At 43.5% G+C, this 16748-nt stretch overlaps 1 protein-coding gene and 1 pseudogene across 1 annotated transcript; both read left to right on the top strand.

Moving 5' to 3' along the window:
* Window positions 1-2210: 2210 nt before the first annotated feature.
* On the top strand, window positions 2211-7497 carry LOC129523464 (procathepsin L-like). Its single transcript, XM_055350901.2, is given in 9 exon segments — window positions 2211-2421; window positions 3695-3830; window positions 4128-4250; window positions 4351-4497; window positions 4685-4840; window positions 4842-4916; window positions 5678-5840; window positions 6485-6602; window positions 7112-7497. Coding segments are annotated over 8 exon segments (1008 nt in total). The 5' UTR covers window positions 2211-2421; window positions 3695-3704; the 3' UTR covers window positions 7212-7497.
* Window positions 7255-16469, top strand: LOC129524488 (eukaryotic translation initiation factor 3 subunit J-like; annotated as a pseudogene).
* Window positions 16470-16748: the final 279 nt, after the last annotated feature.

Below are 16748 nucleotides of genomic sequence, written 5' to 3'. Positions count from 1 at the left end.
TCCCAAGTACCTGGGATTACAGGTGTGCACCACCACGCCTGGCTAATTTTTGTATTTTAGTAGAGACAGGATTTCACCCTGTTGGCCAAGCTGGTCTCGAACTCCTGACCCCAAGTGATCTGACTGCCTCGGCCTCCCAAAGTGCTGGGATTACAGGTGTGGGCCACTGCGCCCAGGCAGGACTGATGGCTTTAAAAGAAGAGGAAGGGACCTGAGCTAGGACACTCAGCCCTCTCGCCCTGTGATGCCCTACACCACCTTAGGCCTCTGCAAAGAATCCCCACAAGCAAGAAGGCCCTCACAAGATACACTTCCTGGACCTCAGACTTCCCAGCCTCGAAAACTGTAAGAAATAAATGTCGTTTCTCATAAATTACACAGTTCCAGGTATTCTGTTATTAGCAACAGAAAAGAGACTAGGACAGATATCACAGTTAGATTGTATTCTACATGTTGTGACTGGTTCTCCAGAGAAGCAATGCATAAAAAGAGGAATAATCGGCCGGGCACGGTGGCTCACACCTGTAATTCCAGCACTCTGGGAGGCCAAGGCAGGCGAATCACGAGGTCAGGAGTTCAAGACCAGTCTGGTCAATATGGTGAAACCCCATCTCTACTAAAAATACAAAAATTAGCCAGGCGTGGTGGCGCGCGCCTGTAGTCCCAGCTCCTCTGGAGGCTGAGGCAGAGGAATCACTTGAACCCAGGAGGCAGACGTTGCAGTGAGCTGCGATCGCGCCACTGCACTCCAGCCTGAGCAACAGAGCCAGACTCCGTCTCACAAAAAAAAAAAAAAAAAAAAGAGGAATAATCTCCAAAATAGTAAACAAATTCCTGCAGACAGGAAATATAATGGTAGATACCTGAGCTAGGAGAGGGGGAGTGGGGAACTGTTATTCAATGGATACACAGTTTCAGTTTAGGAAGATAAACAAGCTCTGGGAATAAACAGTAGTAATGGTTACACAATGTGAAGGTACTTAATGCCACTGAACTCAAAGTTGGTTAAAATGGTACTTGCTATGTGAGGTATATTTTACCACTTAAAAAACTATAGGTGATTGTGCTTCTAAAAGAGTTATCAGTTTAATCTTCAATAGAAATCAATGGACTTTGTTCATTTTTAACAAAGTCAAAATATGCATATGAAAAGGTTATGGGGTAAAGGCAGAGGTAATTATTTTTTTCCCCGAAAGGTATTTTCTACAATGAATGTTTTTATGTAATAAAAAATGAAATGACAAAAGTTTAGAATGTTTGTGGGTTTTGTTCCTTAAATCCTTAATTACATAAATTAATATCTACATTATATAGATTAAGATACATATTTTTCCTCTATCTACAACATTTCTCCATTCTCTGTATCTTAAATCCTGACATTAAATGTCATTAAATTTCTTAAATCTCAAGAGAACGACTTGGTTACCAAGGAAGATATAATCCATAGCCTAGAGAGTGGGCGAATAAAAGCAGCTTCTAATGTTCTCAACTGCTTTTCTCCTGTCAACCAAATGTTTCTGTAAATAACTCATTTCTGTTGGTTTTGGGTAAGACGTGGGAGAAGGAAGAATCCCTGAATGGAGGAGTCTGGAAAGGATGCTTGACAAAACGCCCGCGCTCTCTGGAGACGCAGCCAGTCTCCTCCCTCCTAGGGTCTGGTCTTGACGATAGCATCTCGTGTTTTGGGGATGCCTTTCCTTACCAGATTCTTCTAAAGCCCAGCAGCACCCACCCTTAAGTGGGAGATAAGGCTTCTGCCCGCGGGCTCTGCGTTCTTCCACCCGGCCCCACCTTTGCTGTGGACTAAACAGGAGCCACTGGACTAGAGTACACTTGACTCTCGGCTCTGCTGACCAAAAATTCCAGGACTAAGGAATAGCAAGGTTAGGCTGAAAAAGTCCACACAGGGCTTGCGGTAAACGTCTTTTCAGGAGCCACTCGCCCAGTGCAGTAAGTCGTGTACTTAGTTGACTCGAGCGCTCCAGGGAGACGCCCGACCCTACTCTGCGCCGCCCCGGGGCACCAGCTCCGCTTCCCCCAGGTCCACTGAGGCAGGCACGCCCAGCTCTGGGACAGTCAGTAAACAAGCCACGAACCGCGCCAGGGATCAGAGCACCCAGAGGCCCCGCCCAGCTGCCGGCACAGCCAATCGCAGCGCAGCCAGGCGGCGGGGCGGTGCCGGCCGAACCCAGACCCGAGGTTTTAGAAGCAGAGTCAGGCGAAGCTGGGCCAGAACCGCGACCTCCGCAACCTTGAGTGGCATCCGTGGAGTGCGCCTGCGCAGCTACGACCGCAGCAGGAAAGCGCCGCCGGCCAGGCCCAGCTGTGGCCGGACAGGGACTGGAAGAGAGGACGCGGTCGAGTAGGTGTGCACCAGCCCTGGCAACGAGAGCGTCTACCCCGAACTCTGCTGGCCTTGAGGTGGGGAAGCCGGGGAGGGCAGTTGAGGACCCCGCGGAGGCGCGTGACTGGTTGAGCGGGCAGGCCAGCCTCCGAGCCGGGTGGACACAGGTACCGCAGCCAGGCCGCGCCGCGCCGACTCAGGGCCTGGCCCGGCCAGACAGGGAAGCTCAGCCCCCGCACGCCAGACAGCGGTACTCCTGCTGGCGTCACCGCAAACATCCTCTGACCGCTACAGCCTGTGTGTGGCGCAGGCGTCATGTCCCCGGCCCTGCCACGCCTGGAGCCCTGGAAGCTGGCTGCAGGGCGCTGGCTTCCCGCGTGCGGCCATATGACCCCGTCCCTGATTTAGGGGAGCAGTTTGGGGTGTCGGCAGCACAGGCCCAAGTGAATGAAGGAGGGAGCAGTGCGTGCTCTCCTTCCCAGTTTTTCCTGGGAAAGCATTTCAGAAAGGTTTCATTTAAGGAGAGGTTGCGGCGGCGCGGTGGCTCACTCCTGTAATCCCAGCACTTTGGGAGGCTGAGGTGGGCGGATCACCTGAGGTCAGTAGTTCGAGACCAGCCTGGCCAACATGGTGAAACCCCGTTTCTACTGAAAATACAAAATTAGACGGGCGAGGCGGCGCACGCCTGTAGTTCCAGCTGTTCAAGAGGCTGAGGAAGAATGGCTTGAACCCGGGAGGCAGAGGTTGCTGTGAGCCGATATCGCGCCGTTGAACTCCAGCCTGGGCCACAGAGCAAGACTCCATCTCAAAAAATAAATAAATAAATAAATAAATAAATAAAAAGGAGAGATTGGAAAACTTATCTCAGCTTTTGGTGTTTGTTAGTCAGGAAGATGTGTGAAGGCCTCCTCTTGGGGATCTCTTTGTCCCTACTTGGGAATCCCACCTTATCATTAGTGAGGTTTTGCCTGGGCACGAAACCTGGATTTTTTGCGATTGGTACAAAACCTGGATCAACCGTTTCCTGGTTTCCTAGTTGTTGCCTTAAGCTTCTCACCCACAAGGTAGTTTCATACCGTTCTCATAACCTAAATTATCGTTGCATAAACGGTTTCAGCTCCTACAGCTCTGGACAGGCTGCTTTTCATTTTGGTGAGTCCATCCAGTACCTCCACGTGCCCTGTTTTTCTCCAGGCACATCCTTGGCCTCTTCCACAGTCCTTGGGTAAATGCTTGGGAGAATAATTTAAATATTTTTATTCTACCATGGTGGCCCTAATTTTTCAGGGGGCAGTAAGATGGCTTTTTAGGATTGGTCTAATCAGATCCTCATTTTTGTTCCCTTCCTAGGTTTTAAAACATGAATCCTACACTCATCCTTGCTGCCTTTTGCCTGGGAATTGCCTCAGCTACTCTAACATTTGATCACAGTTTAGAGGCACAGTGGACCAAGTGGAAGGCGATGCACAACAGATTATACGGCATGGTTAGTGAAACTTCCCCAGAAAGAATAGTCCTGGCTGTTGAGAAGTTTTAGTCAGAGAGTAGCTTCTAGAGGCCAGCTTTTACCAATAGCCTAATGTAATAACCTAATGGCGTGGATTATGAGCACAATGTGGACATTCATCCTTGTTGTGTCTCAGTTTGGAGAACAGCATCCCCAGAGGTGTCAAGCCTTCCCTTGCCATGGTTTCTCTTCCATCTCTGTCTGCAGATTCACTTGGTGAGGATGAGTTGGGTTTTAGGTAGAAGTAAAGAGCATCAGTTACATGTTTGCCTCTAGAATGAAGAAGGATGGAGGAGAGCAGTGTGGGAGAAGAACATGAAGATGATTGAACTGCACAATCAGGAATACAGGGAAGGGAAACACAGCTTCACAATGGCCATGAACGCCTTTGGAGACATGGTAAGTGTACTGTGGACTGCCGAGCTCTGTGCTTCCTCTCCTCAGTTCTTTACTAAGGTAATCTCTTGCTTTTCCACATTTTATTTCCTTTTCCTTGAAGACCAGTGAAGAATTCAGGCAGGTGATGAATGGCTTTCAAAACCGTAAGCCCAGGAAGGGGAAAGTGTTCCAGGAACCTCTGTTTTATGAGGCCCCCAGATCTGTGGATTGGAGAGAGAAAGGCTACGTGACTCCTGTGAAGAATCAGGTGAGACAGTGTCAGGTTCAGACCTCCCGTCTTCCCAGGAAAGCCAAGAAGTGATTGACATCTTTGTTTTGGTAGACTTTAAAGTGATGTGCAGTTCACTTTTTAACAGTATTCAGATGTGTGAGCTGTTGTCAAAGTCTTACTGTTTTTTTTTGTGGATGACAGCTTTTTTTAATTCCCTTTTCAGGGTCAGTGTGGTTCTTGTTGGGCTTTTAGCGCTACTGGTGCTCTTGAAGGACAGATGTTCCGGAAAACTGGGAGGCTTATCTCACTGAGTGAGCAGAATCTGGTAGACTGCTCTGGGCCTCAAGGCAATGAGGGCTGCAATGGTGGCCTAATGGATTATGGATTATGCTTTCCAGTATGTTCAGGATAATGGAGGCCTGGACTCTGAGGAATCCTATCCATATGAGGCAACAGTAAGTGGAGCTCCTTGTCATCATTCCAGCTCAGCTTTTGGAAGGTGGACACTTTCAGAGATAACAGATACCTTTTTCAGAATTCATATATTAGGGCTGGGTGGGGTGGCTCACGCCTGTAATCCCAGCCCTTTAGGAAGCTGAGCCAGGCAGATGGCTTGAGCTCAGGAGTTTGAGACCAGCCTGGGCAACAAGGTGAAACCTTGACTCTATCAAAAATACAAAGAAAATTAGCCGGCTGTGGTGGTGTGCATCTGTGGTCCCAGCTAGGCTGAGGTAGGGCGATTTGCTTGAGTGTGGGAGGTGGTTGTGCAAATGCACTCTCCAGTCTGAGTGACAGAATGAGACCCTGTCTCCAAAAAAAAAAAAAGTTCACATATTAGATGGCAGAATATATATCTGCAAATTGTCAGTACTGTCATTATAAATTATTAGCCTTTGCACAATCCTGTGATTAGATGGGTAACATAGCTGTTCTTGCTTCTATGTAACGTGAAGAATATACAAGCCATTCTAAATATACACATTTCTCTACTGTGAAAAATGTCTTATGGAAGTAAACCCAGAGGTCTCATTGAAGAGACTGGAGCCAATTTTCAGTTTCAGATTAACTAATAGCATTTCACTTCCTGGGATGATTTATAACAGTGGTGACTTGGAAATACTAAGCTGCACACTGCTGAGTGTTGTGGTTCTAACTCATGTTCTCCAGGAGGAGGACAGCAGTAATCAAGTCTTTTTTTTCCCTTTACCTTTGAAAGGAAGAATCCTGTAAGTACAATCCCAAGTATTCTGTTGCTAATGACACCGGCTTTGTGGACATCCCTAAGCAGGAGAAGGCCCTGATGAAGGCAGTCGCAACTGTGGGGCCCATTTCTGTTGCTGTTGATGCAGGTCATGAGTCCTTCCTGTTCTATAAAGAAGGTAAGCATTTTTTTCTTTGTAGAAATTGATGCAGAAAAAGAGTATCATGACATACGAGCATGATAGACTCTGGTTTGTAAGTAAAGTTCGGTGTAGATATTTAGGTGCTTAGCATCATAGTTGTTCATTCTGTACATGCAATATTTATACCTGATGTTTCCATTTGACATTATGTTGCGTATATCTCCATGAATATAAGTACTTCATAACTTTTTATAAATAGCTATATTTACTGTGTAGTTTAATATACTTAAAATATTCTGCAATTGTTGGATTTTTATAATTTTTCCAAAGATTTTTACTTCTATTATTAAATCCGAAAAGAGCCTTTTGATTCAAGGATTTTAGTGTTCTGTGCTATTTTTTTAGATTGATATCCTAGAGTAGAATTACAAGCTTACAAAGAGGGGTCTTTTTTTCCTCTAGGAAAGTTTTTTTTAATGAAGGATTTATGCTGATTTCTATTTCTGCTAGTTGTAGATGAGAGCTTAAATCCCTAGCCTTCTTATTGTTGTTAAGTACTATCTGGAATGTGTGTCACTTCACTGAATTCAGAGATGCCTCATTCCCTGTGGGTGACAGGATGGGTTACTGTCGTGTGTCCTCTGGAGCTTCTCACCCCAGCCCTCATTTTACCATCCCAGGCATTTATTTTGAGCCAGACTGTAGCAGTGAAGACATGGATCATGGTGTGCTGGTGGTTGGCTACAGATTTGAAAGCACAGAATCAGATAACAATAAATATTGGCTGGTGAAGAACAGGTATAAATTGCCAGAAATACTTACATTTGAAATTCAAAAGAGAATACTTATTTGCAAACAGTGTTTGGATACAGTTCCACATGCCCTTAGGCATACTTCTGAAATCCCCAGAAGTCTAAGTTGAACATATAATATTAATGTTTGATTATAAAAGTAAGATACTGTCACAAATATCTTGGGAGTATGAATATAGTATTTGTTCCATTGTATAAAGCTGTATCTAAATCTGAACAGTTTTTAAATTCTGAGGCATATCTGGCTGCAAAGACATCCTATTGTTTTCCTGACTCTGATCTATAGTTCTGTGAAAGGTCACAGTTTGGAGGCTGGGATGGAAATTATGTCCAGGTTATGTCAAGAATTTTTTAAGGATAAACAGGAACATTGCCTGTCCTGATTCTTTCTGTTAAGTCTATGGCCTCTGGCACAGTGTTTAAGTTGGGTGTTCCTGTTAATAACCCTTTGGGCTTTATTCTTTCTCTGAAATGGAAAACCTGCTCTTTTTTCAGCTGGGGTGAAGAATGGGGCATGGGTGGCTACGTAAAGATGGCCAAAGACCGGAGAAACCATTGTGGAATTGCCTCAGCAGCCAGCTACCCCACTGTGTGAGCTGGTGGACGGTGATGAGGAAGGACTTGACTGGGGATGGCGCATGCATGGGAGGAATTCATCTTCAGTCTACCAGCCCCTGCTGTGTCGGATACACACTCGAATCATTGAAGATCCAAGTGTGATTTGAATTCTGTGATATTTTCACACTGGTAAATGTTACCTCTATTTTAATTACTGCTATAAATAGGTTTATGTTATTGATTCACTTACTGACTTTGCATTTTCGTTTTTAAAAGGATGTATAAATTTTTACCTGTTTAAATAAAATTTAATTTCAAATGTAGTGGTGGGGCTTCTTTCTATTTTTGATGCACTGAATTTTTGTGTAATAAAGAACATAATTGGGCTCTAAGCCATACCTGCTGTGCCAGTGGCTCACTAGGAGGAAGAGTGGGTGGCCTTCTGGGTCTTCTAGTCACAGATGTACAGATCTCATGTCAGCTGCCCAGTGGCTATGTCTTAACCAATCCTTGATTGCAGCAAAATTTGAAAATGATCTATGAGGACAAAGGAAAATTGTTTGAATAAAGAAAAATATTCGCTTTTTAGAAAAGTGAACATACATATATATAATTTTAATACTAGAAAAGGACTTTAGTGATCATGTTTATTTCACCCAAAGTGGTTGCATCTCAGTCAAGTTACAGGGCAAAGGTCTCAGCCCGTTTCTGGAGCATCTTCCCCCACTGCTGGTGAAGGCCCTGTGGACACTTTGCAGTCGAGGCGGGTTAAGAACTAGTGCATTGCCAAGGCTGTTTGTTTTTGGGTCCTCAAGGGATGAGGAATAAACTTCAGGGTTTGAGGCTGGGGTTCAGAAGTGGTGCTCTGGCCTCAGAAAATAAAAGACAGGTGAGAGGCTAGAAATGACAATCTGTTGCCCCATTTAGAGCAAGCTACCTGAAAATACCTGATTGATTTTTTTTTAAATAGAAAAACTTCCCACATTGCACTAGCTAAACAGCCCATACTTCCATCACCTGTGTGTTTTCAGAAGTCTCTTGTTCCAACTGAAGGAAATATAAAGAACAGATGAGAATGTCCAATGAATAGACTCCATCCATATCACAGAGGAGGGTAACCAGGTGTACAATGGAGTCTCAGCTTACAAAGCCCCTGGGAGGCTCTGTCCAAGTCCATCTCGATTGGACCATGTGCCATGCTGGACTCTCATGTGCCCTTCCCGAGTAGTTGCTAAAATTTCAAACTTTTTGACCTAAAATGGCAAATGTGGCATCTGTGAAATTCTTTGGGTATTGTAATAAAAGTCACCAGGGGTAGCAAGATTTGGGGAGGTTCCCAGGTTAAATCCCTCATGCAGGTTGGGGCTTAGATTTGATAAACTAGAATTTATATACAACACCCACTACATGCTGGACGTCACCACTGTGGAAGAGACAGACCCTGACCTCAAGGAGCTGAACAGTTAGGGAGAGTGAGGTTATCAGGGAGGGCTTCCAGGAAGAAGTCAAAGCAGATGGCTAGAGCAGCTAGTCAATAAGGGAAGATGAAGAGGTGAGCATCTTAGCAGAGACTAGCACATCAGCAACCCTGAGAAAAGACCCTGTGGTTACAGACCCAGTAAAAGTCACTGGGTCCAGGTGTTGGGAGATGAAGCTGGTCCAGAGGTAGATTTTCAGGATAAAGGAGCCACTGGGAGTGCAGTGAACAGACTGTTTTGGTTCTGTTAAACAAACCACCCAGAAACCCAATGGCTGGGAAGGAACATCTTTCACATGATTCCGCCTGGACTTGGCTGTGTGGTTTTCACGTGGAGGTCTATATCTGTGCTTGAGACATCTGCAGGTTTGAGTGGACTGGACATCTGCAAAGGCTCACTCACATGGCTGGCTGCAGATGCTGGTGTGGGCTGGACGTTCAACTTGGGCTATTGACCAGAGCACCTGCCCGGAGCCTCGCCATGGCTTGGGCTTCCCACAGCATTGATACTGGGGGAAATACATACATAGTGCAATTCAATGTTTTAAGTTTGCCAACTTGGAAGGTGTATATATACAGCTTTAAACCCTGAATTTCACAAATGTTCATGATTATCTCTTTGTTAATAAGTTAATAAGAAAAATAATTTCCAGGAGACTTGGTCTCTTTTCTCCAGTAATACAGCTTAAACATTCCATAATTCACATGTTTAAGATTGTTTTATTTACACTGTCAACAAGTATTCATTGGGCACCATTTATGAGGCAGTGCTGTGCTGCCAACACAAAAGTGAAGCAAATACTCATGACCCCTTCCTCTGTAGCTCATGTTCCCATTGAAAAGCAAATCAAAGCCTGGCACAGACCCATGGGTAAGTGCAGCACTAGGGAGGTCTCAAAGGAGCCCAGGGACAGGGCACACACCAGGGACATGCCACCCTCCAGGGTCAGAGTAGGTATAAGCAGGGGCCATCTGATCCCAATTTCAAGCGTTCATAGTTGTCATATCTTGGAAAGGGCATGAGAGGGCAGTTTCTCTTTGCGCTGTATTATTTCAATTTTTAGGTAATGGACCTTCATTATTTTCACAAGATAAGAGATTCCGAAAGTATGCAGTTCAAGAAAAAAGTTAAAGAATTGACAAGAAGGAGGAGGAGGAAGAGGTGGAGAAACAGATGAAGGCGAGTCTCCCATTTGGGGACTGATGTTCCTGAGATCTGTGCAGATGCTGCTCAGTGGGTCCATCACACAGCACAGGCATGAGGAAGCAGCACTGCCCAGCTGGACTCCAGGGTGCTCCATGCACCTCTCAGTCACACAGAACCTCTCTGAGGATGGTGGCTGTTGGCTCCAATTGACCATTCCCTGGCAAGAGAAACAGGGAGGGGGTTTTGCTAAGCGCTTAAGGAGGGATGGACAATGAGGGGATAGACCAGGGACAGTGTTCTAATGAGACTGCTTTAATGAGGACGCAGAGTGACTCTGCTCAGAACTCCAGAACACTTGCTCCCTTCAGCTGCCCCACTCCCCACAACCATGCACACTCCCCTCATCCCAACCTGGGGCAGCATGTTGAGCACTTAACAGAACTGCCATTTCTGTGGCTTTTTCATCCCTTTCCTTTCCCTCCATATTCAGGAAGAACAACAGATTACTAATCACCCACACTCGGGGAAGTCCAATATAAGTAGGAGCAAGAGCAAATCCCGAGCTTTGGGTCGTTAATTCTTCTGAAAAATCATAGCAGAGACTTCCTGTTTCCATTACAACGTGGAAGGAGTTTTGAAGTTGTAACCATCCACTCACAAGTAAAAAGCTGAACAAATTGAAAAATCAACAACTCTTCTTAGAATCATCAGACAAGTGAAGACACACAGCAAACCACTGCCTTAATAATTAGAGAAATGAATGTCAAGAATCACAGCTTACAGAAGGAGAAATTTATGAGCAGAGATTTCCACAGGAACAAGTGCTTAGTAAGGAAAACCAAGCTGTAACTGAGGAATTGCCACAGGTCCATGTGGACCAGTCTGAGAGTTAAAATTCTAGGAGTTGTGCCTTAGAGGGGCTCCTCAAGTTGTAGAGTTCCAGTAGCTCTACCAGGTTCTCAAAGTAGAAATCTAAGACAAATTCCCTCATGATTCAGGTATGTGTGGTGGGGCAGGAAGGGGCGTCATGATTTGAAAATATGCCAGAGCATTCTGTTCTTCTTAACCAGGCCTCTCCTCAAGAAAAACTTTTTTTTTTTTTTTTTTGAGACGGAGTTTTGCCCTGTCTCCTAGGCTGGAGTGCAGTGGTGCGGTCTCGGCTCACTGCAACCTCTGCCTCCCGGTTTCAAGGGATTCTCATGCCTCAGCCTCCTGAGTAGCTAGGATTAGAGGCACGCGCCACCACACTTAGCAAATTTTTGTATTTTTAGTAGAGACAGAGTTTGGCCGGGCTTAGTAGAGCTTAGTTTGACCGGGCTTTAGTAGAGACATGTTGGCTGGGCTGGTCTTGAAGTCCTGACCTCAAGTGATTCTCCCATCTTGGCTCCCCAAAGTGCTGGGATTACAGGCATGAGCCACCACACTTAGCCATTATTTTTTTTTTAAGTCAAAGCTGACCTATTGGGGTTTCATCAAAACCTAACTGAGCTGGGGGATGGAAATACCCAACTGCAGCCTGCTTCAGCCTTCCATATGGAGAAGGGTAATAATCAACTCCAATTCACTCTAGCCATCCTGTCTCACCTAAAAATGGAAAACCCGAGAAGCACTTGTGAATTCCACAGCCCAGGGACATGGTTAGGCTGATTAAAAGACTACGACCCACTCATAGGACTAAGGAATACTTCTCCTCCCTCTACATATTTCCAGCGCATTCCCAAAGGCTTATTTACCAGTGTTCCTTTTACCTGGTACACCATAACCCTCTTTCTAAAGAATATTAAAAGGTATACTAAAAGGCAAAAGTCACAACTAGAAGAGGCAAAGCAAGCATCAGAACCAGAATCAGATATGCCATGAATGTCAGAAACATCAGACCAGGAATTTAAAATAACTGTGACTTATAATAAGGGCTAATAGATCAAATGACAACATGCAACAACAGACAGAGAAGGTAGAGAGTAAGTGGAAAATTCCAAGCATCAAAAAGTAATGCTAATTCGGCCGGGCGCGGGGGCTCACGCCTGTAATCCCAGCACTTTGGGAGGCCGAGGTGGCTGGATCACGAGGTCAGGATATCGAGACCACCCTGGGTAACATGGTGAAACCCCGTCTCTACTAAAAATACAAAAAATTAGCCTGGCGTCGTGGCAGGTGCCTGTGGTCCCAGCTACTCGGGAGGCTGAGGCAGGAAAATGGCGTGAACCTGGGAGGCAGAGCTTGCAGTGAGCCGAGATCGTGCCACTGCACTCCAGCCTGGGCGACAAAGCGAGATTCCATCTCAAAAAAAATAAAATAAAATAAAAATTAAAAAATAAAGAAACATCTGATAATACCATTCAGGACATAGGCACGGGCAGAGATTCCATAATGAAAACATCAAAAGCAATTGCAACAAGAGCAAAACTTGACAAATGGGATCTAATTAAACTAAAGAGCTTCTGCACAGTAAAAGAAACTATCATCAGAGTAAACAGACAACCTACAGAGTGGGAGAAAATTTTTGCAATCTATCCATATGACAAAGGTCTAATATCCAGAATCTATGAAGAACTTAAACAAATTTACAAGAAAAAACTAACAACCCCATTAAAAAGTGGGCAAAGGACATGAACAGATATTTCTCAAAAGAAGACATTTATGCAGACAACAAACATATGAAAAAAAGCTCAACATCGCTGATCATTAGAGAAATGCAAATCAAAATCACAATGAGATATCATCTCATGCCAGTTGGAATGGCGATTATCAAAAAGTCAAGAAACAACAGACTCTGGCAAGGCTGTGGAGAAATAGGAACACTTTTACACTGTTGGTGGGAATGTAAATTAGTTCAACCATTGTGGAAGACAGTGTGGCGATTCCTCAAAGATCTAGAACCAGAAATACCATTTGACCCAGCAATCCCATTACTGGGTATATACCCCAAAAAATATAAATCATTCTATTATAAAGATACATGCATGCATATGTTCACTGCAGCACTATTCACAACAGCAAAGACATGGAATCAACTCAAATGCCCACCAATGATAGGCTGGATTAAAAAAAGTTGTACATATACATCATGGAATACTATACAGCCATAAAAAGGAATGAGATCACATCCTTTGCAGGGACATGGATGAAGCTGGAAGCCATTATCCTTAGCAAACTAGCACAAGAACAGAAAACCAAACACTGCATGTTCTCACTTATAAGTGTGAGCTGAACAGTGAGAACACATGGTCACAGGGAGGAGAGCAACTCACACTGGGGCCTGTCAGGGGGGTGGGAGGAGGGAGAGCATCAGAAAGAATAGCTAACGGATTCTGGGTTTAATACCTAGGTGATCAGTTGATAGGTGCAGCAAACCACCATGGTACACATTTACCTATGTAACAAACCTGCACATCCTGCACATGAATCCCATAACTTAAAATAAAATAAAACTTTTTAAAAAAGGAAATATAGGCTAGGCACGGTGGCTCACGCCTATAATCCCAGCATTTTGGGAGGCCGAGGCAGGTGGATCACATGAGGTCAGGGGTTTGAGACCAGCCTAGCCAACATGATGAAACCCCATCTCTACTAAAAATACAAAAAATTAGCCGGGTGTGGTTGTGGGCACCTTTAATCCCAGCTACTCCAGGGGCTGAGGCAGGAGAATTGCTTGAACTAACTCAGGAGGTGGAGGTTGCAGTGAGCTGAGACAGTGCCACTGCATTCCAGCCTGGGCAGCAAGAGTGAAACTCCATCTTAAAAAAAAAAAAAAAGAAAAGAAAAGAAAATATAAAAAGGGCTCTCGAAATTCAGCCATAAGAAGAACAACCCAATTACATAATGGACAATTGTCTTGAACAGACACTTTACCAAATATATGGGTGGCAAATGAGCATATGAAGAGATGCTCCATGTCATATTTCATCATGGAGATGCCAATGAAAATAACAATGAGATACCACTACACACATACCATGATGGCCAAAATCCAAAACACCAACAATGCCAAATATTGGTGAGGATGTGGAGGAAAGAAAGTCTCATTTATCGCTGTTTGGAATGCAAAATGGTACAACCTTTTTGGAAGACAGTTTGGAAATTTTTTAAAAAAATAAATCTTAACATACTCTTACCACACAATCCAGCAATCCCACTCATTAGTATTTACCCAAATGAATTGAAAACTGTGTCCACACAAAAACCTGTATAATGGTGAGTGGTGACTATCTGGGCCATGGCACAGGTGGTAAAAGAATTTACCAAGGCAATTATAGGTAAAGAAAGGCAGATTTACTAGAGAAAGTAGGAACATATGTTGCAAGGGTGCAACAGGCAGGGCAGCAACAGAAGAGCTGACTGCCAGGAGACAAAAGCTTACCGCGGATTTTGTGGAATGGTGTTTGTGCTGAGTGCTGAAGTGGGCTTTGTGCAGTGCTGATAACGCCAAAATTGCAGTGAGCTCATTTGCATTTTTCTATCAGCCAAGGGTCTGGTGATAGCTGGGTGCAGGAAGATTGTAAGTTATTTGTGCAGGAGGACTGTGCGTCCTGGACCATGAAGAAAAGGCAAACTCATAGCTTATCTGCTTTCTTTTTTTGCTTTCCCTCCATCCTGCCAGCCTGACTACCCTTTCCCAATTAGGACTCCACAATCTGCACAAGAACATTTCTAACAGCTGTATTCATAATTGCCCAAACTTGGAAGTAATCAAGAAGTCCTTCAGTAAGTGAATGGATAAATAAATGTAGTAAATCCAGCCAATGAAATATTATTCAGCCATAAAAAGAAATGAGTTCTTAAGTCATGAAAAGATATGAAGGAAACTTAAATGTGTATTACTAATGAAAGAATCCAGGCTACATACTGTATTCCAACTATATATCTTTCTGGGAAAGGCAAAACTATGGAAACAGTGAAATCATCAGTCGTTGCCAGAGATTAGGAAGTAGGAAGGGCTGAATAGGGAGTGCATAGAAGATTTTTAGGTCAGTGAAACTATTCTGTGCGATACTATAATGGTGAATACATGTCCTCATACATTTGTCAAAACCCATCGAATGCACAACACCAAGAGTGAACCCTAGTGTTTATTATGAACTTTGGATGATAATGGTGAGTCACTGTAGGTTCTTGGACTGTAGGAAATGGACTACTCTGGTGCATATGTTGATAGTGGTGGAGGAGGAGAGGTTGTAGGGGTTTGGAGAAGAAGGGCATGGAACTTCCTGTTCTTTCCACCCAATTTTGATAAGAACAAAACTTAGCTCTTAAAAATTATGTTTATTAATTTTAAAAACAAAAAATATCTAATTTTTTACAAATTGCTCTAATTTCATAGAATTGCACATTAAAAATATGAGATACTACACAAAAGAAATTATAGCAGTGCTTTAGACAGGAAAGGGGCATGAGAGAACTTTCTGGAATAACAGTAATGTTGTATATCTTGATAGGGACTTGGGTCATACTGGTATATGCAATTGTCAAAACTCAAAGAACATACACCTCAGATTTGTGCATTTCAATCAATGTAAATTTTATGGTAAAACTAGGATTTTAAAACAAGTATTAAACCCTTGTTAATGATATGCGCGCTAAAGTATTTAGGAGGAAGCACTACCTGCAAATTTCTTGAAAACACGTGAAAAATAACATGAACTAATGGGCAGATAGAGGCAAAAATAGATCTATAGATGTGAATTAAAACAAAGATTAAAATGTTAATGATAAAATCTTGGAGGTAGATATATGGTATTCACTGTAAAAATTCTTTCAACTTTACTGTGTGTTTGAATATTTGCATAATATAATGTTAGGGGAAAATTGCAGCAGAGATAATATTCTAAATAGCTAAAAAAAATTTGACTTTCAGAAGACCAGACTCATTGAGAGAGAAAAAATTATTTTTGTTTCGTTGTTCGTTGGCTTGTTTTTTAATTCTGGCAGCGGCAGAGGAACTCTGACTCCTGGGGTGCAGAAAAATTGTCTGTGGAAGCCCCGTGAAGGAGGTGGGGGACCGCTGCAAAGGCAAGGAAGAGGACGAGGATGAGGACGTCTGGGATAACTGGGATGATGGTGTTGACAGGAAAAAGAAAAAAGAGGAAGCAGAAGTAAACATTTTAGAAAAGAAAAAACTAACAGAGAAGATAAAAGAAAGAACGGCAACAGAAGAAAGGGCAGGAAGAAATTAAAAAGGGGTTAGAAGAACCTGAAGAACTCCAGCTGCTAACACCAGAGGAACAATTAGCAGATAAACCGCAGCTGGAGAAATCACAGGAAGAGTCAGACACGGAATTAGCAAAGACATGGAATTAGCAAAGGCAACTTTTGGTGTTAAGACTACTGTATATGGATCGGATGCTGTAAACCCATCTTCAAGGGATGACCTTACAGAGTTTGGAAAGTTACTAAAAGATAAAATTACACAAAATAAAAAGTCACTATATTATGCCAGTTTTTTGGAAGTCTTAGTTGGAGATGTGTGTATGTCATCGGAAACTGATGACTTGAAAAAGGTTCTCAATACACTGTGCTTTGAAGTGAAAAACAGAAGCAAGCAAAGCCAAGCCAAAAAGAAGAACAAAGGTATGGTTCCTGGAGGGAGATTAAAAGCCACCATGACAAATGATCTGGTAAATTATGGTGGTGATGATGCAGGGTATGCACAAGACTATGAAAATGTCATGTGACATTGCATCTTTTCCTGGTGTCATCTTTATGTTGCCCACGACCCCTTCAACGCACAGCACAACTTCCTTTCCTTTCAGTTCTGCCAAATGCTACAATCCAAAGTGCAGTCTCTTTCGTGCTGGTTATTTAACCCCTTGACACTTAGGTGTTAACGTGCAAATGAGGGAGCTTGGATCTTGCTGCCAAGGGGTTAAAATCAGGAACCTCAATTGCTACTAAATCATAGTCCAAAACAAAGCAAACCTAATAATGTCATTTTTGGTTTCAGATTTCATAGC

The sequence above is a fragment of the Gorilla gorilla genome, chromosome 13, assembly GCF_029281585.2.
Source record: "Gorilla gorilla gorilla isolate KB3781 chromosome 13, NHGRI_mGorGor1-v2.1_pri, whole genome shotgun sequence".
Classification (NCBI taxonomy): Eukaryota; Metazoa; Chordata; class Mammalia; order Primates; family Hominidae; genus Gorilla; species Gorilla gorilla.
The sequence above is the reverse complement of the archived record's forward strand: the minus strand, read 5'-3'. Positions and strand labels throughout refer to the sequence as shown.